This window comes from Gorilla gorilla, chromosome 16 (genome assembly GCF_029281585.2).
Source record: "Gorilla gorilla gorilla isolate KB3781 chromosome 16, NHGRI_mGorGor1-v2.1_pri, whole genome shotgun sequence".
Classification (NCBI taxonomy): Eukaryota; Metazoa; Chordata; class Mammalia; order Primates; family Hominidae; genus Gorilla; species Gorilla gorilla.
Genome location: NC_073240.2, coordinates 45,440,977 through 45,467,711, shown reverse-complemented (window position 1 = coordinate 45,467,711; position 26,735 = coordinate 45,440,977). Strand labels below are relative to the sequence as shown.

The 26,735-nt window shown below is 40.1% G+C and overlaps 1 protein-coding gene across 5 annotated transcripts in view; it reads left to right on the top strand.

Moving 5' to 3' along the window:
• The window catches only part of SPG11 (SPG11 vesicle trafficking associated, spatacsin), a 101,107-nt gene that overhangs the window by 8,429 nt on the left and 65,943 nt on the right, over positions 1 to 26,735 (top strand). For all 5 annotated transcript variants that reach the window (XR_010131173.1, XR_010131174.1, XM_055363588.2 and 2 more), the window contains exons 5-10: positions 3,020 to 3,157; positions 3,345 to 3,793; positions 6,277 to 6,422; positions 21,562 to 21,694; positions 25,812 to 25,967; positions 26,356 to 26,531. Coding sequence is in view for 3 of the 5 variants with exons in the window: in XM_055363588.2 (XP_055219563.1) it covers positions 3,020 to 3,157; positions 3,345 to 3,793; positions 6,277 to 6,422; positions 21,562 to 21,694; positions 25,812 to 25,967; positions 26,356 to 26,531 (1,198 nt within the window). In the remaining 2 variants the exon portion in view is untranslated. The remainder of the gene's footprint in view (positions 1 to 3,019; positions 3,158 to 3,344; positions 3,794 to 6,276; positions 6,423 to 21,561; positions 21,695 to 25,811; positions 25,968 to 26,355; positions 26,532 to 26,735) is intronic.

The following is a 26,735-nucleotide window of genomic DNA, read 5'->3' as shown; positions in this document are numbered from 1 at the left end:
AATCACTTTTAAAAAATTATGTTGTTATTATTTTAGAGACAGGATCTTGCTATGTTGTCCAGGCTGGACTCAAACTCCTGGGCCCAAGCAGTCCTCCAACTCAGCCTCCCGAGTAGCTGGGACTATACGTTCACGTCACCGTGCCAGCTAAAGAGATCACTTTTTACTGTGATACACAATTTACTGGAGAAAAGAACTGCTCACACAGAGATTATTAGTACCACATGGCATTTTAAGCAGATGCTTACAACACTAGGGCTCACTGCAATGGCAACAGGAAGTGGCTATGAGATTATTACAGCAGTACAGTATATACTACAGCTAATTATATGCAGTTATTTAATACTGCATCTTGACGTTCGTTTACATTTTCTTTGGCTTCGAATGGTATCGTACAGTCCGTAAGTGTGTACATTACATAGGTTCTGATAAATGTTAACTTTTTTTTTTCTTTTTTGAGATGGAGTTTCGCTCTTGTTGTCTGGGATGGAGCGCAATGGTGCGATCTCAGCTCACTGCATCCTCCACCTCCTGGGTTCAAGCGATTCTCCTATCTCAGCCTCCTGAGTAGCTGGGATTACCCACCACCCACGCCTGGCTAATTTTTTGTATTTTTAGTAGAAATGGGGTTTCACCATGTTGGTCAGGCTGGTTTTGAACTTATGACCTCAGATGATCCGCCCACCTTGGCCTCCCAAAAATGCTGGGATTACAGGCGTGAGCCACCACGCCCAGCCAATCTTAGCTTTTTATAATAAGTTTGTGGGTTTCTTTTTTTTTAATTTTGAGATGGAGTCTTGCTCTATTGCCAAGGTTGGAGTGCAGTGGTGCAGTCTCGGCCCACTGCAAGGTCCGCCTCCTGGGATCAAGTGATTCTCGTGTCTCAGCCTCCCAAGTAGCTGGGATTATAGGCATGTGCCACCACGCCCAGCTAATTTTTGTATTTTCAGTAGAAACAGGGTTTCGCCATGTTGGCCAGGCTGGTCTTGAACTCCTGACCTCAAGTGATCCACCTGCCTCAGCCTCCCAAAGTGCTGGGATTACAGGCATGAGCCACTGTGCCCAGCCAATTTGTGCATAATTTATGGTAGAAAATGATAGAGTAGTAACTATGTAACTTTTATGCATTCATGACATACCTGACTTAATCTTGATTTTAAAAAATATTTCTAGGCTAAACTGGGCGTGGTAGTACATGCCTGTGGTCTCAGCTACTCCGGAGGCTGAGGCAGGAGGATTGCTTGAGTCCAGGAGATCAAGGCTACAGTGAGCTGTCATTGCACCACTGCACTCCAGCCTGGGCAACAGAGCAAGACCCTGTCTGAAAAAAATATATTTCTAGGCTACATGGTTCATTTGTGAGTTTAAACAAATTGTTGCAAATCTCTACAAATTTTTCCAATGTATTTTTGGAAAAAAAAATCATATAAGTGGACCCATGGAGTTCAAACCTGTGATATTCAAGGGTCAACTGTATGTATAGGGTTTGGTACTATCTGCGGTTTCAGGTACCTACTGTGTGTCTTGAATGTATCCGCTGTGGATAAGAGGGAACTACTGTATCTCCAACTTCTTTTTGGTATTAGATCCACATCCAGTTAATCATCAGGTCCTACCCTTTCTGTCTCCTAAATGTTTCTTTTGTTTGTCCACTTTTCTCAACTCTTCTGTCGTCACTCTATGCCACCATTATCTCTTAACTGAACTATTTTGATAGTCTCCTACTTGATCTCCTCATGCCTATTACCCCCTCAAATCCATCCACAATAGAGTAGCTAAGAGTGATGTTGTAAAAATGCATATTTTATCAGAGGTGTAGCCAGGCATTAACATCTGGGGCAGGGGTATCTACCTTTTATTTTGTTGATGGGGAAACTATTTTCTCATGCATCTTCTCATTTTCGCCCTACCTTCTCTAACTTCTTTTCATCATCATCCTGGGACAGTGTCATATGGTTGTGTCAACAAATTACCTTCAAGTTGTTTAAAGGATTAATATTTAATAATGTAAGTGTTCAAGGAGATAAAATCCTTCCCCTTCTTCCCCTAGCTACTCTGCTGCATCTGTTCATATTGCTTTTCTGCTTAAAAGCCTTCTTCAGGTTCCTTTTCCCCCTCAGATAAAAGTTTAAAATTCTTAATAGCCTATGGGGCCCTGAACCATCTTTCTAGCCTCATCCCATTCCATCTTACTTCTCATTTTCTGTACATTAGCCACCCTAGCCTTCTTTGTTTCTCAAAAGTAACAGCCCCCTTTTCCACATACACTCTCCCACCTATACCACACACATACTTTGCCTTCTAGTTCTTATGCATTCCTCTGGTCGCAGCCTAAATCTTATTTTGTGGTGGCAGTATAATGAGTGATTTTAAAATCTGGACTGGAGGCCGAGGCAGGCACATCACTGGAAGTCAGGAGTTTGAGACCAGCTTGGCCAGTATATAGTAAAACCCTGTCTTTACTAAAAATACAAAAATTAGCCAGGCATGGTGGCATGCACCTATAGTCCCAGCTACTCGGGAGGCTAAGACAGGAGAATCGCTTGAACCCAGGAGGCAGAGGTTGCAGTGAGCTGAGATTGCGCCACTGCACTCCAGCCTGGGTGACAGAGTGAGACTCTGTCCCAAAAAAAAAGCTAGACTTGATAGTCACATTAGTCTGTTTCAAAGTGTTTCTGAACCTTAGTTTCCATATCTATAAGATGGGGTTATATTTACCTCACAGGGTTGTTAGAGGCTTAAACAAGAGTTTGTTTGAAGTGTTTAGCATAACATCTGAAATATAGTAGACAGTAAATGTTGTTATTGCTTTATCAAGCTAACTGCCCTTAATAGAGTAAAATTCTTACAGTTCACTCTATTACTGTGGCATAAGCAAGGGAGATAAGGAGTTCCTTTCTGCGGAATTTGTTGTACTATTCCTTCTCTGTAATCTCTTATTTTTAACAGGAGCAATAGTAACACAAATTTGGGTTTGATCATCATTTTTTCATATGGCTATCATTATTTTTAAATGTAGGCAACACCCAGGGCACCTACTGTGTGAAAGAATACTAGAAGACCTTCCTATTCAAGGACCTAAGGGCATAGATGAAGATGATCCTGTTAACTCTGCCTACAACATGAAACTGACCAAGTTTTCCTTCCAAATTGATAGGTACAGAAACTTCCTTTTCATGTAGTTTATTGTTCTTATTTTTTATCATGCTGACGCTGTACCCTTTCATTAAAGGTCTTTATTTGATAGATACTTTTTTTTCTTAAGGACATCTTTGCCCTGGTTTAGTGTTTTACATAGTGCCTTTTACTGTGACAGGTGTTGTTATATTTTACCTTGTTTCCAGGTCTTGGAAAGCCCAGCTATCATCATTGAATGAAACAATAAAGAACTCCAAACTGGAGGTTTCCTGTTGTGCTCCATGGTTCCAGGATATTTTGCATTTGGAGTCATCTGAATCTGGTAACCACAGTACAAGTGTGCAGAGCTGGGCTTTCATTCCACAGGACATAACGCATGGGCAATATAATGTTCTACAGAAAGATCATGCCAAGACCAGTGATCCAGGAAGATCATGGAAAATAATGCACATCAGTGAACAAGAGGAACCCATAGAGCTTAAATGTGTGTCTGTGACAGGATTCACTGCACTGTTTACTTGGGAAGTGGAAAGGATGGGCTATACCATTACCCTCTGGGATTTGGAGACCCAGGGCATGCAGTGTTTTTCCCTTGGCACAAAGTGTATTCCTGTAGACAGTAGTGGAGACCAGCAACTGTGCTTTGTTTTGACAGGTGAGACTGTCTTGTATTAGATTGAAATCCATTGCTGAGATGTATGCTTTCCTACTGTATTTTGCTTCTGCCTCAGTGCCTGCTCTCACCTTTAAGTGGTATTGTAATTGTTTATAGAGGAAGTTTCTTGTTATGCTTGGTAATAGTGTCTCATATGTTTGGCTTTTAATTAACGTCATTTCTGCCCAGCTAAATGCTAAGATACTAAGAGAAAGTTTGAGAGAAATGAAGTTTATTATTATTATTATTATTTTTAACCCAAAGAGTCTTCATTTGACTTCACAAGCAGAGGTTGTAAGCTAGGTGCTCATGGGCCATGTATGAACTGCATATTTATTTTGCTTGGCTTGCACGGTCTAGGCTTTTAAAAAAGATTATAAACGTTCAGAATGAGAGGATTTCACACAAATTCTAATTTCCAGCTGTTACTGAGAAATTATAAGATCTGCTGGGTGCGGTGGCTCACGCCTGTAATCCCAGCACTTTGGGAGGCTGAGGCAGGTGGATAACCTGAGGTCAGGAGTTCGAGACCAGCCTGACCAATATGGTGAAACCCTGTCTCTACTAAAAATACAAAAATTAGCCTTGCGTGGTGGCCGGTACCTGTAGTCCCAGCTACATGGGAGGCTGAGGCAGGAGAATTGCTTGAACCTGGGAGGCGGAGGTTGCAGTGAGCTGAGATCGCACCACTGCCCTCCAGCCTGGGAGACAGAGTGAGACTCCGTCTCAAAAAAAAGAAAAAATTGTAAGATCTGGCAACACTGGATCTGCATTCCTGCATAGTAACTTATGGGTTGGAGCTGAGTTTCAATTGTTCTCTTAGATGGGCCATTTTATTTCTCTTTTTTTTAATTTACTTTTTTTTTCTTTTAGGCAGAGTGTCACTCTGTCACCCAGGCTGGAGTGCAGTGGTGCGATCTTGGCTCACCACAACCTCCACCTCCCTGCAGAGTAGCTGGGACCACAGGCACGCACCACCACGCCCAGCTAATTTTTGTATTTTTAGTAGAGACAACGTCTCGCTCTGTTGGCCAGGTTGGTCTCAAACGCCTGACCTCAAACAGTCCACCTGCCTCAGCCTCCCAAAGTGCTGGGATTACAGGTGTGAGCAACCACACCTGGCTGTACTTTAATTTTTAAATAGAGATGAGGTCTCACTACCTTGCCCAGGCTGGTCTCAAACTCCTGAGCTCAAGTGATCCTCCCAGCTTGGCCTCCCAAAGTGCTAGGATTACAGGCGTGAGCCACCATGCTTAGCCTGAGCCATTTTATTTCTGATTAGGTTTTTCTTGCACTTTTCTCACTACCTACTTTGCCCCTGTACCCATGGGAGATTTTGATATTTCAGATATGCATTCATTCACCGCATAATTCATCTTCTGCAAAGGTATTGAATGTTGTGATTGGAATTAACCGTGTGTTTCTTCTATACCCAAATTTTGGTAATCATGTATTTCTATGTGTCAGGAATATGCTATGAATTATTTTATTTTATAATAGTAAACCAGAAATCTGACATCTGTAAATGATTAAAGGTTCCAGGATTGATTATGCAAGATAATATAAAGGAGAAATGTGGGGTTTAGTGCTTTTTTTTTTTTGATATGGAGTCTCACTCTTGTCTCCCTGGCTGGAGTGCAATGGTGTGATCTGGCTCACTGCAACCTCTGCCTCCCAGGTTCAAGTGATTCTCCTGCCTCACCCTCCCAAGTAGCTGGGATTACAGGCACCCGCCACCACACCTGGCTAAATTTTTGTGTATTTTTGGTAGAGACGGGGTTTCACCATGTTGGCCAGGCTGGTCCCAAACTCCTGACCTCAGGTGGTCTGCCCACCTCGGCCTCCCGAAGTGCTGGGATTACAGGCAGGAGCCACTGTGCCTGGCTAATTTAGTGCTATTTCATAAAATGCATTGCTCTTATAAGAATTTGCCTTGTGGTCAGTGTTTTAAAGACAAATTTTCTTGGTGGGTGCAGTGGCTCACGCTTGTAATCAAAACATTTGGGAGGCCAAGGTGGGAGGATCACTTGAAGCCAGGAGTGTGAGACCAGCCTGGGAAACAAAGTGAAACCCTATTGCTACAAAACAATTAAAAAAATTTTTTAAATTAGCAAAACAGTTTTTTAAAAATTAGCTGGGTGTGATGGCATGAAACTGTAATTCCAGCAACTCCAGAGGCTGAGGTGGGAGGATTGCTTGAGCCCAGGAGTCTGAGGCTGCAGTGAGCTATGATCACACCACTGCCCTCCGGCCTAGGCAATAGAGGGAGACTCTGTCTCTAAAAAGGAAAAACCCACAAAACTCTCCTATAAAAATGTTGAAAAACCATGATGAGTTAAGATCATTATAGTACATGATATCCAGTAAATATAAATATATTTGTAATTATAGACTGAAGTATTGAGTAATTAAAAATCAATTCCTAAATCATAATCCTAAGATCTAATCTAATTTGTTAAAGCTAACTTTTATTTTTCCTGTAGAGAATGGACTCTCTCTGATTTTGTTTGGTTTGACTCAAGAAGAGTTTTTAAACAGACTCATGATCCATGGAAGTGCCAGCACTGTGGACACTCTTTGTCATCTCAATGGCTGGGGAAGGTGCTCAATTCCCATACATGCACTAGAGGTAACAGAATTAAATGCCCAAGAACATTACTTAATTATTTTGTGTTATATACTTTTATTCGATTTAGGATTTGAGAGAATTCATTTAATTTAGCAGCAAAAAGAACTATAGACTTTGTATATCTATTTAAACAGTTCTGGCTGTTTCATTATTTGGCTTTAAAAGATATAAGATTATAGTAAATAATAAGAAAAAGGTACAGGAAATGGAGGCAACATTAAGCTAATGAGACTAAATGAAGTGGAAATAAGCTATGGAAAGCTTGAACAGTAATGATCTTTTATTCCTACCTTATGCTTCCTACTTTTTTTTTTTTTTTTTGACACAGGGTCTCACTTTATTGCCGAGGCTGGAGTGCAGTGGTGCAATCTCAGCTCACTGCAACCTCCGCCTCCCAGGTTCAAGTGATTCTCCCACCTCAGCCTCCCCAGTAGGTGGGACTACAGGCACGCGCCACTATGTCCAGCTAATTTTTGTATTTTTTGGTAGAGGCAGGGTTTTGCCATGTTGGCCATGGCTGGTCTCGAACTCCTAATTTCAAGTGATTCACCCACTGTGTCCTAGAGTGCTGGGATTACAGGAGTGAGCCACTGCACCCAGCCTGCTTCCTACTATTCTGATCCAACTTCAGAAGAGGCATAACCTGAATTTATGTAAGATTTTATAATTCACAAACACTCTTTTTACATGGAATATCTAATTTGGTCCCAAAACAACCACATGAGACAGATTGGGCAGTTTATATTCTTTTTATTTTACAGATGAAGAAACTCAGGCTTTCAGTGATTGAGTGGGTGACCCAGAGCCATGTTAATAAAGACAGGAGCTAGAATCAAGGGCAGGGTACCTTCTGCTATACTACACAGTCCCTGAAGTTAATAATGTTATGTGCCAGTTTCTTTAAATGACAGCTTTATTGAGATATAAATCACATACCCATAAAATTCACCCTTTTAAAGTGTACAATTCAATGGCCTTTGGTATATTCAGAGTTGTGCAGCCATCACCACTAATTCTAGAACATTTTCATCACCTCAAAAAGAAACTCCATAACCATTAGTGGCCACTCCCTATTTCCTGTTGTCTCCAAGTCTTAAACACCAATCTACTTTCTGACTGGATTTTTCTATTCTGGACATTTCATGTAAATTGAATTATAAAATATGTGACCTTTGTGACAGGCATCTTTGACCTAGCATGTTTTCAAAGTTCATCCATGTTGTAGCATGTCACTACAACTTCATTCCTTTTTATGGCTGAATATTCCATTGTATCAATATATACTGCATTTTGTTTATCCATTCATCAGCTGATGGACATTTGGGTTGTCTCCACTTTCTAGCCATTATGAATAATCCTGCTGTGGACATTTGTGTACAAGTTTTTGTGTTGACATATGTTTTCATTTCTCTGGGGTATATACCTAGCTGTGGAATTACTGGGTCATTTATTATTTTTGAGGAATCCCCAAACTTCCACAGTGACTGCACCATTTTACATTCCCATCAGCAATGTATGAGGGTTCTGCTAGCTGCACATCTTAGCTAACACTTGTTATTGTTTGTTTTTTATTGCAGCCGTCCTAGTCAGTGTGAAGTCAAAATGAAATGGCATCTCATTGTGGTTTTCATTTGTATTTTCCTAATGACTAAACATGTTGAACATGTTTTCATATGCTTATTGGCTGTTTGTGTGTCGTCTTTGGAGAAATGTCTGTCAAATTAGCTTGTCTTTTTATTGAGTTCTAAGAGTTCTGTATATATTCTGGATGCTAGACTCTATGACATACATGATTTACAAATACTTTCTCCCGTTCTTTGGGTTGTTATTTCACCTTTTTAAATTTTTTTTAACTTTTATTTTAGGTTCAGGGGTACATTTGCAGGTTTGTCACATAGGTAAATTGCATATCATGGGGGTTTGGTGTACAGATTATTTCATCACTCAGGTAATAAGCATAGTACCTAGTAGGCAGTTTTCAATCCTCACCTTCCTCCTACCCTCCACCCTCAAGCCCCAGTGTCTATTGTTCTCTTCTTTTTGTTCATGTGTACTGTGTTTAGCTCCCACTTATAAGTGAGAACACCCAGTATCTGATTTTCTGTTCCTGCATTAGTTCACTTAGGATAATGGCCTCTAGCTCCATCCGTGTTGCTGCAAAGGACATGACCTCACTCTTTTTTATGGCTGCATAGTATTCCATCATGTATATGTATCACAAATTCTTTATCCAGTTGATATGGTTTGGCTCTGTGTCCCCACCCAAATCTCATCTTGAATTGTAATCCCCATGTGTCAAGGGAGGGAGGTGATTGCATCATGGGAGCAGTTTCCCCAGTGCTGTTCTCCTGATAGTGAGTTCTCAAGAGATCTGATGGTTTAAAAGTGGCAGTTTTCCCCTGTGCTCTCTCTGCCACCATGTAAGGCATGCCTTGCTTCCCCTTCACCTTCTGCCATGATTGTAAGTTTCCTGAGGCCTCCCAGCCATGCAGAACTGTGAGTCAATTAAACCTCCCTTGTCAAGTAGTATCTTTGTAGCAGTGTGAGAACAGACTACTAATACACTAGTTTGCCAACTTAAATGCCAATCATGGGCATTTAGGTTGATTCCATATCTTTGCCATTGTCAGTAGTGCTGTGAGGAATATATGTGTGCATGTATGTTTATGGTAGAATGATTTATATTCCTTTGGTTATATACCCAATAATGGGATTGCTGGGTTGAATGATAGTTCTGCTTTAAGTTCTTTGAGAAATGGCCAAATTGCTTTCCACAGTGGCTGAGCTAATTTACATTCCCACCAGCATTGTATAAGCTTTCCCTTTTCTCTGCAACCTCGCTAGCACCTGTTATTTTTTTACTTTTTCATAATAGCCATTCTGACTGGTGTGAGATGGTATCTCATTGTGGTTTTGATTTGCATTTCTCTAATGATAAGTGATATTGAGCATTTTTTCATATGCTTGTTGGTCATGTGTATGTCTTCTTTTGAAAAGTGTCTGTTCATGTCCTTTGCCCACTTTTTAATGGGGTTATTTTTTGCTTGTTAATTTGTTTAAGTTCCTTATAGATTCTGGATATTAGACCTTTGTCAGATGCATGGTTTGCAAATATTTTGTCTTATTCTGTAGGTTGTCTGTTTATTGATAGTTTATTTTGCTTTGCAGAAGCTCTTTAGTTTAATTAGGTCCCATATGTCAATTTTTGGTTTTTGTTGCAATTGCTTTTGGTGTCTTTGTCATGAGATCTTTGCCAGGGCCTATGTCCAGAATGGTATTTTCTAGGTTATCTTCCAGGGTTTTTATAGTTTTAGGTTTTACTTTTAAGTCTTTAATCAAACTTGAGTTGATTTTTGTATATGGTATAAGAAAGGGGTTCAGTTTCAATCATCTGCATATGGCTAGCCTTTTATCCCAGCACATTAATTGAATAGGGAGTTCTTTGCCCATTGTTTGTTTTTGTCAACTTTGTGGAAAACCAGATGGCTGTAGGTGTGTGGCTTTATTTCTGGGCTCTCTGTTCTGTTCTATTGGTCTGTGTGTCTGCTTTTGTACCAGTACTATGCTGTTTTGGTTATTGTAGCCTTGTAGTATAGTTTGAAGTCAGGTAATGTGAAGTCTGCAGCTACAGTTGTTCTTAGACAAAAGGCCGAGAAGTGATGATGTCTCCAGCTTTGTTCTTTTTGCATAGGATCGCTTTGGCTATTCAGGATCTTTTTTGGATCCATATGAATTTTAAAATAGTTATTTCTAATTCTGTGAAGAATGTCATTGGTAGTTTGATAGGAATAGCATTGAATATGTAAATTGCTTTGGTCAGTTATGACCATTTTAACAATATTGATTCTTCCTATCCACGAGCATGGGATGTTTTTCCATTTGTTTGTGTCATCTCTGATTTCTTTCAGCATTGTTCTGTAATTCTCATTGTAGACATCTTTCATCTCTCTAACTGTATTTCTAGGTATTTTATTCTTTCTGTGACTTTTGTGAATGGGATTGCATTCTTTATTAGGCTCCCAGCTTGAATGTTGTTGGTGTATAGAAATGCTGCTGACTTTTTTTTTTTTACATTGATTTTGTATCCTGAAACTTTGCCAAAGTTGTTTATCAGATCCAGGAGCTTTTGAACAGAGACTATGGGGTGTTCTAGGTATAGAATCATGTCAGCTGCAAACACAGATAGTTTTACTTCCTCTCTTCCTATTTGGATGCCTTTTATTTCTTTCTCTTGCCTGATTTTTCTGGTTAGGACATCCAGTACTATGTTGAATAGGAGTGGTGAGAGTAGACATTTTTGTCTTGTTATGGTTCTCACAGAGAGTGCTTCCAGCTTTTGCCCATTCAGTATGATGTTGGCTATGAGTTTTTCATAAATGGCTCTTGATATTTTTAGATATGTTTCTTCAGTGCCTAGTTTGTTGAGGGTTTTTAACATGAAGGGATGTTGAAGGAGTATTACTTGAGGAGCAAGCAATGGTTTTTGTTTTTACTTCTGTTTATATGATGAATCACATTTATTGATTGCATATGTTGAACCAGTCTTGCATGCCAGGGATAAAGCCTACTTGATTCTGTTGGATTCGCTTTTTGATGTATTGCTGGATTCAGTTCACTAGTATTTTGTGGAGAATTTTTTTTTTTTTGAGATGGAGTCTCGCTCTTGCACGATCTCGGCTCACTGCAAGCTCCACCTCCTGGGTTCACGCCATTCTCCTGCCTCAGCCTCCTGAGTAGCTGGGACTACAGACGCCCACCACCACACCCGGCTAATTTTTTTTTTTGTATTTTTAGTAGAGACAGGGTTTCACCGTGTTAGCCAGGATGGTCTCAAACTCCTGACCTCTTGATCCGCCTGCCTCAGCCTCCCAAAGTGCTGGGATTACAGGCGTGAGCCACCACTCCCAGCCAGAGAATTTTTATATCTATATTCATTAAGGATATTGGCCTGGTTTTCTCTTTTCGTTGCGTCTCTGCCAGGTTTTGGTATCAGAATGATGCTGGCCTCATAGAATGAGTTGGGGAGGAGTTCCTCCTCAGTTTTTTTGGCTTTTCACCTTCTTGATGGTGTCCTTTGAAACACAAAAGTGTTTTAGTCTTATGAAGTCAATGTATCTTTTTTGGGGGGATGAGGGGGTCATTTTTGCTTTTGGTGTTGAATCTGAGAAAGCATTGCCTAATCTGAGATTGTGCAGATTTATTCTTACAAGACTTTTATAGTTTTAGCTCTTACAGTTAGGTTTATTATGTACTTTAAGTTCAATTTCTTATATGGTATGAAGGAGGAAGCCAACTTCATTCTTTTGCATTCTTTGTGGATCTTCAGTTGTCCCTGCACCATTTGTTGAAAAACTTATTTTTATATACTCTAAAATATCATTGTAAGAAAAATAATTAAGTCTTCTGTAAATCTACCATCCAGAAGTAATCATGTTTACTATTTGGGTGTTATTTCCTTATAGTTATTTTTTCTATGTTAATAATAGACAAGTGTTATCTCATTAATTTTCTTATTAACCCTATAGGGTTAATACTGTTAGCCCCATTTTATAGATCAGGAAGCTGAAGCACAAAGAGGTTGGGAAATCTAATTCAGCTATACATAGGCATAGGTGGTAGCACCAGGATTTTAATTCACACAGTGCCTCTCCCCTTAAACAGTGCACATGTCTCTGTGTGAATTTAATTAGTATTGCATTGTATATACAACATTGCTTTGGCCCTGGTCTCCTCCTACATAAAAATGTATGAGTAATATATATTTTAAGTGATAATAAAACAAATATTCTTGTATCCACCATCAAGGCAAGAAATAGAATATCATGGATATCTTTGAATGTGTATGCCCTGCCCTGATCCTATTCCCTTACCTTGCCTGGCCTCAGAATTAACCACTCTTCTGAAATTTTATTTATTTATTTGTTAATGAGACAGGGTCTTGCTCTGTCACCCAGGTTGGAGTGCAGTAGTGTGATCATAGTTCACTGTAACCTTGAATTCCTGGGCTCAAGTGATCCTCCTGCCTCAGCCTCCGAAGTAGCTGGGACTATAGGTATATACAACTGCACCCAGATAATTTTTATTATTTATTTATTTTTTTTTTTTTGTAGAGGTGGAATCTTGCTTTGTTTCCCAGGTGAGTGTTGAATTCTTGGCCTCAAACAGTCTTCCTGCTTTGGTCTCTTAAAGCACTGGGATTACAGGCATAAGCCACCATGCCCAGCCATTCTGAAATTTTTAACCATTCTCATGATTTTCTTTATTTTTCTGCATATAAATGTATCCCCAAATAATGCTATTTAGTTGTAGCTAATGTTGAATTTTGCATAAAATGGAACCACTGTGTGTGTGTGTGTGTATATATATAATTATATATTTTACATATTTTTTTTTCTTTTCTTTCCTTTCTTTCTTTTTTTTTTTTTTTTTTTTTTTTGGAGATGGAGTCTTACTCTGTCACCCAGGCTGGAGTGCAGCGGAGCTATCTCAGCTTACTGCAACCTCTGCCTTCTGGGTTCAAGCGATTCTCCTGCCTCAGCCTCCTGAGTAGCTGGGATTACAGACACGTGCCACCACACCTGGCAACTTTTTGTATTTTAGTAGAGATGGGGTTTCACGATATTTGCCAGACTGGTCTCGAACTCTAACCTCAGGTGATCCTCCTGCCTCAGCCTCCCAAAGTGCTGGGATTACAGGTGTGAGCCACCATGCCTGGCACTGTATATATATTTTTTGAGACTCCACATGATTTTTTTGATTCATCCATGTTTAATGTATATAACTATAGTTCATTCAGTTTCACCCCTGTATCGTATCCCACTGTATAATATGTCTTTATCCAGCTTTATGTTGTTTCCTTTTTTTTTTTTTTTTTTCTGTTAACAAGCAGTGTTGCTGTAAAGTTTCTCATGTATCTGCTGCAGCACATGGGCAAGAGCGTCTCTAGGGTGAAAGCAGAATTGCTTGATCATACGGCATGGACATGTTTAATTTTATTGATACTCTAGTTTTCCAAGATTGTTTTATCAATTTATGCTCTCACCAGCAGTGTATGGGTTCTCATTGTTGCATGTTCTTGATGTTCTTGCCAGCACTTGATTTATAACGTTTTTTCCAGTATGATGGTATGATGGATTTTCATTTGCATTTCCCTGATTAAGGTTTAGCGTGTGTGTGTGTGTGTGTGTGTGTGTAAGATATTTGGATTTTTTTTCTTTCATAAGTAACTGTTCAAGTTTTTTGCCTATTTTTCTTTTTGGGTATTTTTCTTTTTCTTATTGGTTTGTAGTGTTGGATATTCTCTAGATACCAATTCTTTGTTGTTTGTGTGGTGGATGTATTCTAGTCTGTGGCTTGTCTTTTTACTTAATTCGTGGAATCTTTAATATAGTTCTTAATTTTAATGGAATTTAATTAATCAGTCTTTTCCTTTATTACTAATGCTATTTGTGACATCTATCCTTAAATTATATAGTTTTTGTTTTTTCCTAAAAGTTTTTCAATTATGAATTTTTTTTAATGCAGTGGAGAGATCTCAGCTCACAGCAATCTCTGCCTCCCAGGTTCAAGCCATTCTCCTGCCTCAGCCTTCCAAGTAGCTGGGATTACAGGCACCTACCACTACACCCAGCTATAAATTATGATTTTCACATTTAAGTTCTTTATCCATTTAAAACTTATACATGATATGGGCTATTTTAATTTTTTCCCATACTGATAACCATTTGTCTGAGCACTTTTTTGAAAAGTCCTGGCTGGGTGCGGTGGCTCACGCCTGTAATCCCAGCACTTTGGGAGGCCAAGGCAGGCAGATCGCAAAGTCAAGAGATCGAGGCCATCCTGGCCAACATGGTGAAACCCCATCTCATGGTGGTGCACACCTGTATTCCCAGCTACTCGGGAGGCTGAGGCAGGAGAATCACTTGAACCTAGGAGGCGGAGGTTGCAAGAGCCAAGATCACGACACTGCACTTCAGCCTGATGACAGAATGAGACTCCGCCTCAAAAAATAAAAAATAAAAAAAATTAAAAAAGTCCTGTCTTTTACTGCTGATCTGAAATGTCTTGAGTGTCATATATTAAGTTTCCACATATGCATGAATTTGTTTTTGACCTCTCTATTCTGTTCATAGGTCTTTCCTTAGGCCAATTCCATCTTGCCTTTATTATCGAGGATTTTAATTAGGACAAATTCCCTTATTCTTCAGGGGTGCCTTTATTGTTGTCTGTTCCTTAATCTTTACTTTTTAGGATTAGCTTGTCAAGTTTCATGAAAAATTGTTAGGATTTATATTAGAATTACATTAAATCTATATATCAAGTTGGGAAGAAATGGCATCTTTAGGATATTTAATCTTTATATCCATAGTCTTTCTTGTCTTTTGGGGGGCGGGGCAGGTCTTTATTAATGTCTTTCAATAAAACATTACAATTTTTACAATTTTTCCATTAAAATCTTGGCATCTTTTCCATTATTTTTGGTGTGTGTGTTGTGTGTATATTTAAATACTGTATTTATTGTTCATTCTAAGTGTTTTTGTTTTTGTTTTTTTTGAGATGGAGTCTCACACTGTCACCCAGGCTGGAGTGCAGTGATGTGATCTCGGCTAACTCTAATCTTCATCTCCTGGGTTCAAGCAATTCTCCTGCCTCAGCCTCCCAGGTAGCTGGGACTACAGGCACATGCCACTACGCCTGGCTAATTTTTTGTATTTTTAGTAGAGACGGGCTTTCACTGTGTTAGCCAGGCTGGTCTCGATCTCTTGACCTCATAATCTGCCTGCCTCGGCCTCCCAAAGTGCTGGGATTACAGGCATGAGCCACCATGCCCGACCCTAAGTGGTATTTTTTAAATTGCATTTTGTTAATTGACAGTATAAGGAAATATAATTAATTTTTGTGTATTGATTTTTATATCCAGCAAATTTGTTAAATTAATCCTAATAATTTATTAGATTTTATTGAGTTTTCTATATAGTTAATATACATATAACATCAGAATAATATAGTTTTCTTTCATCTTTTCAAATCCTTGTATGTACTTTTTAGCACTTTTTTTTTTGAGACCAGGTCTCACTCTGTCACCTAGGATGGAGTGCAGTGGCATAGTCCTGGCTCACTGCAGCCTCCGCCTCCCAGTTGCAAGGGATACCCCCATGTGAGCCTCTGAGTAGCTGGGACTACAGTTGCACACCACCACACCCAGCTAATTTTTTTATTTTTTGTAGAGACAGGGTTTTGCCATGTGCCCCAGACTGGTCTTCAATTCCTGGCTCAAGCAATCCTCCCTCCTCGACCTTCAGAAGTGCTGAGATTATGGGCGTGAACCACCACGCCTAGCTACCACCTTTTTTCTTAATTGGGGTACTAGGGTCTCTAGTATAACATGATCCAGAAGTAATCTTTGCCTTATTCCTGAGTAGAGCACACACGCTCTCTCTCTCTGTCTCTCCATCTCTCTCTCTGTGTGTGTGTGTGTGTGTGTGTGTGTGTGTGTGTGTGTGTGTGTGTGTATCTCTTTGTGTGTGTGTGTGTTTTAAGATACCCTTTGTAAGGTTAAGTTCCCTTATGTTCCCTGCTATGAGGTTTTATCATGAATGGGTATTGGATTTTATTGAATGCCTATTCTGTATCTATTGAGATAATCATATGAATAGTCTCCTTTAATTTGTTACTGTAATGAACCACATTATTACATTTTTATTTTTGTATTGTAAAATACAATGTGTAAAAAAATACGCAGAATACAGTTTAACAAATAATAATAGTTACTATTATTATTATTTTTTTTTTTGGAGACAGTCTCACTCTGTCACCCAGGCTGGAGTATAGTGGCGCAATCTCGGCTCACTGAAACCTCCACAGCCCGGGTTCAAGCGATTCTCCTGCCTCAGCCTCCTTAGTAGCTAGGATTACAGGCATGCACCCCCACGCCCAACTGATTTTTGTATTTTTAATAGAGGTGGGGTTTCCCCATGTTGGCCAGCCTGGTCTTGAACTCCAAACTTTAGGTGATCCACCCACCTCGGTCTCCCAAAGTGCCGGGATTACAGGCGTGAGCCACTGCACTTGGCCAACAAATAATTATCAAGCAAAAACTCTTGTAACCACCATCCAGGTGAAGAAATAAAACATCATAAGCACTCCAGGAGCTCCTTTGTGCCCTAAACTAGTTTAGAAATTATTCACTTTCTGTTCTTTAAGAAGCTATCCTAGGAAATATAATGTACATACTTAAATTATCAGATCTAAAGTTTGTTTTTTTGTTGTGTGTGTGTGTGTGTGTGTGTGTGTGTGTGTGGTTTTTTTTTGTGGTTTTTTTGTTTTTTTGTTTTTTTTTTTTTTTTGAGATGGAGTCTTGCTCTGTCGCCCACGCTGGAGTGCAGGTGGCACGATCTTGGCTCACCGTAGCCTCCACCTCCTGTGTTCAAGCGATTCTTGTGCCCCAGCCTCTTGAGTAGCTAGGATTACAGGCGCCTGCCACCATGCCTAGCTAATTTTTTGTATTTCACCATGTTGGGCAGGCTGCTCTTGAACTCCCAACCTCAAGTGACCCACCCGCCTCGACCTCCCAAAGTGTTGGGATTACAGGCGTGAGCCACCACACCCAGCTCAGATCTACAGTTAATAACTAATTGTTTTGAATAATACAGGTCCGTTGAATGTTTTAACTTCATTTACTCATAGCCTATTCATGTTATTGTTGTGTTTTATTTTTTTAACCACATTAGACATTATTATGTATTTAGGTTCATTTTTCACCATTTATTTTGCTTTTTAAACTTTTTGCTGAAAATAAAGACACAAACACATACATATCCTAGGCCTAGGATCATCGATATCACTGTCTTCCACCTCTACATCTTGTCCCACAAGACAATCTTCAGAGGCAGTAACATGCATGGAGCTATCGTCTCCTATGCCTTTTTCTGGAATACCGTGAAGACTTACCTGGGGCTGTTTTATAGCCAGCTTAAAAAAGAAATAAGGAGTACATTCTAAAATAACGAAAGTATAGTATAGTAAATAATAGGCTGTAGGAATTTTCAGCTCTATGATAATCTTATGGGAACCACCATTGTAAATGTAGCCTGTTGTTGAGTGAAATACTGTTATGTGGCACATGACTACTCAGTTTTAATAAAAGTTCCATGTGCTTGAAAATTGAAAACGTATTTTCCAACCCAGGCACAGTGGCTCACACCTGTAATCCACTTTGGGAGGCCGAGGTGCGCAGATCACTTGAGGCCAGGAGTTTGAGACCAGCCTGGCTAACATGCCAAACCCCATCTCTACTAAAAATACAAAAAAATTAGCCGGGTATGGTGGCTCACACCTGTAGTCCCAGCTACTTGAGAGGCTGAGGTAGGAGAATCGTTTGAACCCAGGAGGTGGAGGTTGCACTGAGTGAGCTTGAGGCACTGCACTCCAGCCTGGGCAACAGAGTGAGATCCTGTCTCCAAAGAAAAAAGGGAAAACAAAATGTATCTTCCATTTGTCACATTGGTCTTTCAATCAGAAGTAGTTAGACTGTTGACACTTTGCTCAATCCTTCTTAACCACTATGAGACGTTGGTACATTGTGGATAATTTCTTCATATCTCCCAGTGCACTAATTCTTTCTTCACCTGTGTCTAATCTGCTATTAAACACATCTGTTTCTAATTTAAATTTTTATTTTTAGAATTACTATTTTGCATTGTTTTTATATGTGTGATTTTGAAAATTTGTAAATCTATAGAAAAACTTCAAAAATTAGTAAAATGAACATTAAGTTAAATTTCACCTAGTTCACCAACTATTAACATTTTACCACGTTTGTGTTTTTTGTTTTTTTTTTTTTTTTTTGAGATGGAGTCTTGCTCTGTTGCCCACACTGGAGTGCAATGATGCCATCTCTGCTCAGTGCAACCCCTGCCTCCTGGGTTCAAGCGATTCTCCTCTCTCAGCCTCCAAGTAGCTGGGATTACGGGTGTGTACCACCACGCCTGGCTAATTCTTGTATTTTTGGTAGAGGTGGGGTTTTACCATGTTGGCCAGGCTGGTCTCAAACTCCTAACCTCAAGTGACCTGCCTTTCTCCCAAACCACATTTGTTTTTTTGTTTTTTGTTTTTTTTGAGACAGAGTCTCACTCTGTTGCCCAGGCTGGAGTGCGGTGGCACGATCTCGGCTCACTGCAAGCTCCACCGCCCAGGTTCACGCTATTTTCCTGCCTCAGCCTCCTGAGTAGCTGGGATTATAGGCGCCCGCCACCATGCCCGGCTAATTTTTTGTATTTTTTAGTAGAGATGGGGTTTCACCATGGTAGCCAGGATGAAACCACATTTGTTTTAATTGTACCTTTTTTTTTTCTTAACCATTTTAAAGTTGCAAACTTTATAATCCTTCACTCTAAGTACTTTAGTATATATATCATAAGAACAAGAATATTCTATTCATTGATAATTTAGTTTTTACTCCCATCACTCAGAACAAAGGCATAGTTTGTTTATAGTCTCCTCTGGGGCCAATAATTTTTTCTAGTTTATCTTTTTTTGGCGGGTGTCACCTCACATGGACCCTAGGTTTGTCCTGTTTTTTCTTCCTCCAACATAACTCCCACCAATATGTCTCACCTGCCTTGGTATATTAACACCCAGAACTTTGGCCCATTGGCTTTCAAAATCTGGTTTCTGGACCAGCAGCTCACCATGACCTGTAGATTAGAAATGTAAATTGTCAGGCCCCTCCCAATATCTATTGAATTAGAAGGTCTAGGGGTAGGGTTTTGCAGTCCACGGCTTGACAAATTCTCCAGGTGATTCTTATGCACACTGCTTTATGCTAAGGGTGGCAAGTTTTCTTTTTTTTTTTTTTTAATAGGTGGAGTCTCGCTCTGTCACTCAGGCTGGAGTGCAATGGCGCAATCTCGGCTCACTGTAACCTCTGCCTGCCAGGTTCAAGCAATTCTCCTGTCTCAGCCTCCCAAATAGCTGGGACTGCAGGTGCACACCACCACACCCAGCTAATTTTTGTATTTTTAGTAAAGACAGGGTTTCATCATATTGGTCAGGCTAGTCTTGAACTCCTGACCTTAGGTGATCCACCCTCATCAGCCTCCCAAAATGCTGGGATTATGGGAGTGAGCCACCATACCCGGCTTTTTTCCTTTTTTCTTTTTTCTTTTTTTTTTTTTTTGAGACAGGGTTGCATAGGCTGGAGTACAGTGATGCAATCACAGCTCACTGCAGCCTCAACTTCTTGGGCTCAAGAGACCCTCCTGCCTCAGCATCCCCAGTAGTTAGGACTACAGGTGTGCGCCACCATACCCAGCTACTTTTTAATATTTTTTAGTAGAGACAAGGTCTTTACTAAAACCTTTTTAGAAACAAGGTCTCACTATGTTGCCCAGGCTGGTCTCAAACTCCTGAGCTCAAGCAGTCTTCTCGCCTCAGCCTCCCAAAGTGCTGGGATTGCAGGCATGAGCCACTGTGCCCCACCAACTTTGTAAAGGATCAGACAGTAAATATTTTAGGCTTCTCAGGCCACATGCTCTTTTGTTTTTGTTTTTGTTTTTTGAGACAGCATCTTGCTGTGCTGCCCAGGCTGGAGTGCAGTGGTATGATCTCGGCTCACCACAACCTCCACCTCCCAGGTTCCAGCGATTCTCCTGCCCCAGCCTTTTGAGTAGCTAAGAGTACAGGTGCCTGCCACCACACCTGGCTAATTTTTGTATTTTTAGTAGAAATGGGGTTTCACTGTGTTAGCCAGGCTGGTCTCGAACTCCTGACCTCAGCTGATCCACCTGCCTCGACCTCCCAAAGTGCTGGGATTACAGGCATGAGCCACCACACCTGGCCATCATACTTAAAAAAAAAAAATGTTTATTTTATTTTTGTTTATTAAAAATATAGAATGCAGCCAGGTGCGATGGCTCACACCTGTACTTCCAGCACTTTGGGAGGCCTAGGCAGGAGGATCACCTGAGGTCAGAAGTTAGAGACCAGCCTGGCCATCATGGTAAAACCCCGTTTCTGTTAAATTAGCTGAGTGTAGTGGTTCAGACTTGTAATCCCAGCTACCTGGGAATCTGAGGCGGGAGGATCACTTGAACCTGGGAGGCGGAGATTGCAGTGAGCCAAGATCAAACCACTGCACTCCAGCCTGGGCGACAGAGCAAGACTCTGCCTCAAAAAAGACAACTGAGAATCTGGCTGGGCGCAGTGGCTCATGCCTGTAATCCCAGCAATTTCGGAGGCCGAGTTGGGTGCATTGCTCTAGGCCAGGAGTTCGAGACTAGCCTAGCCAAACACAGTGAAACCCGTCTCTATTAAAAATACAAAAAAAAAAAAAAAAAATTAGCTGGGTGTGGTGGTGCATGCCTGTAGTCCCAGTTACTCCAGAGGCTGAGGCATGAGAATCACTTAAGCTGGGCAGGCAGAGGTTGCAGTGAGCTGAGATCATGCCACTGTACCTCAGCCTGGGTGACAGAGTAGGACTTTATATTGTACTGCCATAACATTTTAATTCAAATAGAATATAACTTAATTGTGAGGGTAATCCCTAATATTTAGCTTTGAATTGTTGTAGAAATATAAAATGGTAGAGCTGAAAAGGTTTTGTAGTCTAATAACCTCCTGTTTCTACTGAAGCAGAAATTGGGCCAGGCACGGTGGCTTGTACCTGTAATCCCAGCACTTTGGGAGGCCAAGGCAGGTGGATCATTTGAGGTCAGGAGTTCGAGACCAGCCTGGCCAACACAGTGAAACCCTGTCTCTACTAAAAATACAAAATTTAGCCGGACATGGTGGCGGGCACCTGTAATCCGAACTACTTGGGAGGCTGGGGCAGGAGAATCTCTTGAACCTGAGAGATAAAGGTTGCATTGAGCTAAGATCATGCCATTGCACTCCAGCCTGGGCAACAAGAGCAAAACTCTGACTCAAAAAAAAAAGAAAGGAAAAGAAAGGTTACAGAGTCTTGCCCCAGATTGCATAATCAGTCATTGTCAAAATCCTCACTGGAGCCCACGTACTCATGCAGTCTTTTGCCTCCTGTAGTCTCACCACATTAAATTCTAAAGTTTGTTTAAAAATCTGAATCCTGATTTTTTTTCCTATTGTAATTTTTTTCTGATTTTTATTTTCCTCCTCATTTCAGGCCGGGATAGAAAATCGTCAGCTGGACACAGTAAATTTCTTTTTGAAGAGCAAGGAAAATCTTTTTAATCCATCCTCAAAATCTTCTGTATCTGATCAGTTTGATCACTTGTCATCCCATTTATATTTAAGAAGTAAGTGGAATAAAGATTTCTACGTTTGTATTTATCATTTGATCTTCTTAATAACTTTCAAAGTATGATGTTGTGTTTTCTGATGACTCATTTACTTGCCAAAACTTAGTCATGGGATTTTATGTACTTTTTGGAAACTTTCTTTTTTTTTTTTTTTTTTTTTTTTGAGACAGAGTCTCACTCTCTTGCCTAGGCTGGAGTGCGGTGATGACAGCTCACTGCAGCCTCACCTCCTGGACTCAAGCAATCCTCCCACCTCAGCCTACTACAGTAGCTGGGACTACACATGTATGCCACCACACTCAGCTATTCTTTGTAGAGAATGGGGTCTCACTGTGTTGCCAGGCTGGTCTCAAAATCCTGGGCTCAAACAATCCTCTGCCTCCCAAAGTGCTGGGATTACAGGCGTGAGCCACCATACCTGGACAACTTTGTGGAAATTTGGCAGTGTTATCAGATTCTATAAATGTCGTCATACTATATGGGGTATTTATTGCTCATATCTTTTACTGTACTCTGTATTTTTAGTATGCAAGGAAGAGGCAATCTTTCAAATTCAAGACAGTTTTATACACGACAGAAAAACATTTATTTGGAAAATTGCCTGCCCTTGCAACCATCTGAGATGTGTATTGACAGTGTGGCTTTCCGAGTTGTGGATTAGGATTTGTTATAAGAATTTTTGGTGGGATGCAGTGGCTCGCCCTGTAATCCTAACACTTTAGGGGCCAAGGTGGGAGGATCGCTTGAGTCTAGGAGTTTGAGACCAGTCTGGGGAACATAGCAAGACCCCATTCTACAAAAAAATTTTAAAAATTAGTTGGGCATGATGACGCATCCATAGTCCCAACTACTTGGAAGGCTGAGGCTGAGGATTGCTTGAGTCTGGGAGGTCTAGGCTGCAGTGATCTATGATTGTGCCACTGCACTTCAGCCTGGTTGCAAAGTACAACTCTCAAAAAAAAAAAAAAAAAAATTTTCACCCAGACTTCTCTGCTTTTTTGCCATATTACCAACACTTTTCAAGATTTTGGCTTTCCTTTTTAATAAATAGGAAGCCTAACTTTTATTCTTGGACCAGGTAGCCATGTAAATTCTCTCCTTAGAACAACAGGGTAATAAAGTTTATTTTCCCCTTGTTAAATAAAAATTACAGGAAACCATTGTTTTGGTGTGAGCTGTACTAGGCCCCATCAGACCAGAACAGAAATCAAAATGGAGTCAACTATGCTAAAGTTCCATAGCATCAAACTTAAAATAAGGTGGTCTTCTGACATTGGGAGAAATTAGGAGAGAGCCAATAATCCCAAACAGTCCAGTTTCAGTCTTCAATCAGCGTGATAATGACGTTCCTCTGATATTTATGTAAAATATGTAACGTATGTAAAAGAAGTAACGTAGGCCAGGTGCAGTGGCTCATGCCTGTAATTCCAGCACTTTGGGAGGCTGAAGCGGGAGGATCTCTTGAGCCCAGGAGTTTGAGACTAGCCTGGGTAACATAGTGAAACCTTACCTCTACAAAAAATTTAAAAATTAGCTGTGCGTGGTGGTGTGCATGTGTGGTCTCAGCTACTCAGGAAAGGGAGGTGGGAGGATTGCTTGAGCCTGGGAGGTTGAGGCTGCAGTGAGCCGTCATCACGCCATTGCACTCCAATCTGGGCAACAGAGTGAGACTCTGTCTCAAAAAAAAAAAAAAAAAAAAAAAAAAAGCTGGGTGCAGTGGCTCACACCTATAATCCCAACACTTTGGGAGGCCCAGGCGGGAGGATCACTTGAGACCAAGAGTTCATGACCAGCCTGTGCAACATAGTGAGACTCAGCCTCTATTTTTAATTGAAAAAAAAAAAGCCTGAAGTAGTTTCATGTTAAATAATCAGTATTTTTTGTATTATTCTGTCTCTCTTCATCTTACAAAAAAAGTAGCTTTGAAACAACTAATATGCTCTTTTTTCTTTGCTTCTGCTTTCTTCAGCTCTTCCATGTCTATAAAGCCAACCCCTTCTGCTCAGCTCACTAGAACACCTTTTCCATGTTATGAAATTAAGTGTTGCCACATTCTAGAGTTGCAATAAAACCAATTGAGATCTTTAATCTAAATTTGTTGTAATTATGTCCTTTGACACTCTGTAAATACGGTTTTATAATCTGTGTTTTTTCCCCACTTTATACTATAGACATCTTTCTTGTTAATAATATATACTTACTAAATATGATGACATAGAATTTCATTGTATGGGCTGTACCATAATTTACCAAGCCAAACTCCTGTTAGACATTTAGATTTATTCTAGTTCTTAGCTGTTAACAGTGTGCTAGAAATGCTGTATGTGTGTGTAATTTCACATATATATAATCACTTACTTATATTACTAGAATTTATTGTTAAATTCTAGACCTGGAATTTCCAGGTTTAAGAGTATGCACAATTTATATTTTAAAACACCTTGATAAATTGTCCTTCAAAAGTTTATCAATTCATAGTCTGCTTACATGGAGAAAATTACAACCTGCTGTTTTTCCACTGATGTAGTATTAGCTTTCACTGAGAAAATGAATTGGATGTTTTCTTTTTTTTCTTCCTAAATCTCATATATGGTGGAAAGATATTTTCTTTTAAAAACACATTCTCAGACTGGGTGCAGTGTCTCACGCCTATGATCCCAGCACTTTGGGAGGCCGAGATGGGTGGATCACGAGGTCAAGAGTTCGAGATCAGCCTGACCAACATGGTGAAACCCCATCTCTACTAAAAATACAAAAATTAGCCATGTGTTGTGGTGCATGCCTGTAATCCCAGCTACTCGGGAGGCTGAGGCAGGAGAATCGCTTGAAGGGAGGAGGCAGAGGTTGCAGTGAGCCGAGATCGCTCCATTGCATTCCAGCCTGGGAGACAAGTGAAATGCCGTCTCAAAAAAACAAAAACACACATTCTATTTTGTTTTGAGTGCAGAGTTCGGTCTCCTCTTTCTTGAATTGCCAGCTTTTCTAATGCTCTGATGTTTTAAAAACTGCTTAAATTTATAGAAAAAGGCCTAGTTTTTGATATTGAGCAGGGCTCCATCAGCAGTTGTACAGTCATTATTCACTTCTGTTGTTTGGTAGTTAGTGATTTCTCCTCATTCCACTCTCACCTGCACTGCTCAGCTCTAAAGGGTGGAGATGGGACCTGAATGAGAAGCACTGGTAATAGCCTTACCTGCTCCCCTAGGGGGAAAACCCGTTTCCCATAATTCTTATACATCTCACAGATGTAATCTGCGGGGGGCAGCGGGAGGAGTGCTGAGACAAACAGGAATCACTTAATTAGAGCCTTCAGCTGCAGATGCAACATCCAGGGGCCCACACTTCTCGTTTTCACTTGAATGTTTAGCACAGAATAGCTTTGCAATCAGACAGGCTTAAATTCAAATTTTGGCCCTGCCACTTACTTTCTTTTTCTTTTTTCACTCTGTTGCCCAGGCTGCTGGAGTACGGTGGCACAATCTTGGCTCACTGCAACCTCTGCCTCCCGGGTTCAAGCAATTCTTCTGCCTCAGCCTCCTGAGTAGCTGGGATTACAGGCACCTGCCAGCACGCCTGGCTAATTTTTGTATTTTTAGTAGAGGCGGGGTTTCACCGTGTTGGCCAGGCTGGTCTCAAACTCCTGACCTCAAGTGATCTGCTTGCCTTGGCCTCCCAAAGTGTTAGGATTATAGGCATGAGCCACTGCGCCTGGCCCTGCCACTTACTTTCTAAATTAGCTCGGGCAAGTTACTTATCCTCTCTGAACCTCAGTTTTTTTAATCTATGGAAAGAGAATATAATACACACCTACCTCTTAAGTTGTTGAAAGGAATAAATGAGATAGCATTTATAAAACAACAAGTACAGTACTTAAGATGTAGGTGGTCAGCAAAAGGGTAATAGCAGTGATATCAGTAAATGATAACTATTAATAATTAGTATCATTAAAGTTTGCAGGTAATAAGCCTGCAGAAAAGTTTTGTGAGCTTTTTGAAAATAAGACATTGGTCCTTGTTTTATGTTTAAAAATATTGTAACATGATATTTTTGATATGTTAATTTTATTGTGAGTATCCTGGTGTTCTTTATGTTAATTTCTTTGGTTCTTTCTCAGATGTGGAAGAGCTGATACCAGCGTTGGATTTACTTTGCTCAGCAATTAGAGAAAGTTATTCTGAACCCCAAAGCAAACACTTTTCAGAACAATTGCTTAATCTTACACTGTCTTTCCTTAACAACCAAATAAAGGAGCTTTTCATTCACACTGAAGGTAAGAATAGCAGCTAGGAAGGGGGCAATTCTACTGTTCCTGTGTCAGAACAGATACAAGTGCTGCTATTGGGTGACACAGCATAAACCAGTGGCACGCCATTTACTACATTTGGGTAAGGTCAGTGTGTAGTTGAGTAAGTGAAATGGGTTTTGATACTGAGAAAGTTGGTAGAAAGACCCAGGACTAATCGTGAAGGACAAGAAAAGGAAAGGGTTATATTAAAATACAGAGCTACTTACTTGTAAACAGGAAAATCCTCAAACATATTGTTTGAAATTTAAAAATACCAAGTTTGAATTTTGACTTTCTTTAGAATTCTTTATAACAGCTCATGGTTTATATTTACACACACACACACAAATTGGCACATTGGCATTTTCCATAGAACTAGATGAACATCTGCAAAAAGGAGTGAACATTTTGACTAGCTACATTAATGAACTTCGAACCTTCATGATAAAGTTTCCTTGGAAGCTAACAGATGCTATAGATGAATATGATGTACATGAAAATGTCCCCAAAGTAAAGGAGAGCAATATATGGAAGAAACTCAGCTTTGAGGTAAGTACGAATAATCATCACTTCTTTTATTTGCCAGATTCAGAAGATCTGAGAAAACAATAGAAAGAAACAGAATTCAGACTCTATATACTTGTGATTCAGAATGTTTGGCAAAGGTTTTAGGTTTTATCAGTTTGGGGATTTCTGATTATGACTTCAAATTTATGTCTACAAGCTCCATTTATTTAATTCACTATATGGGTA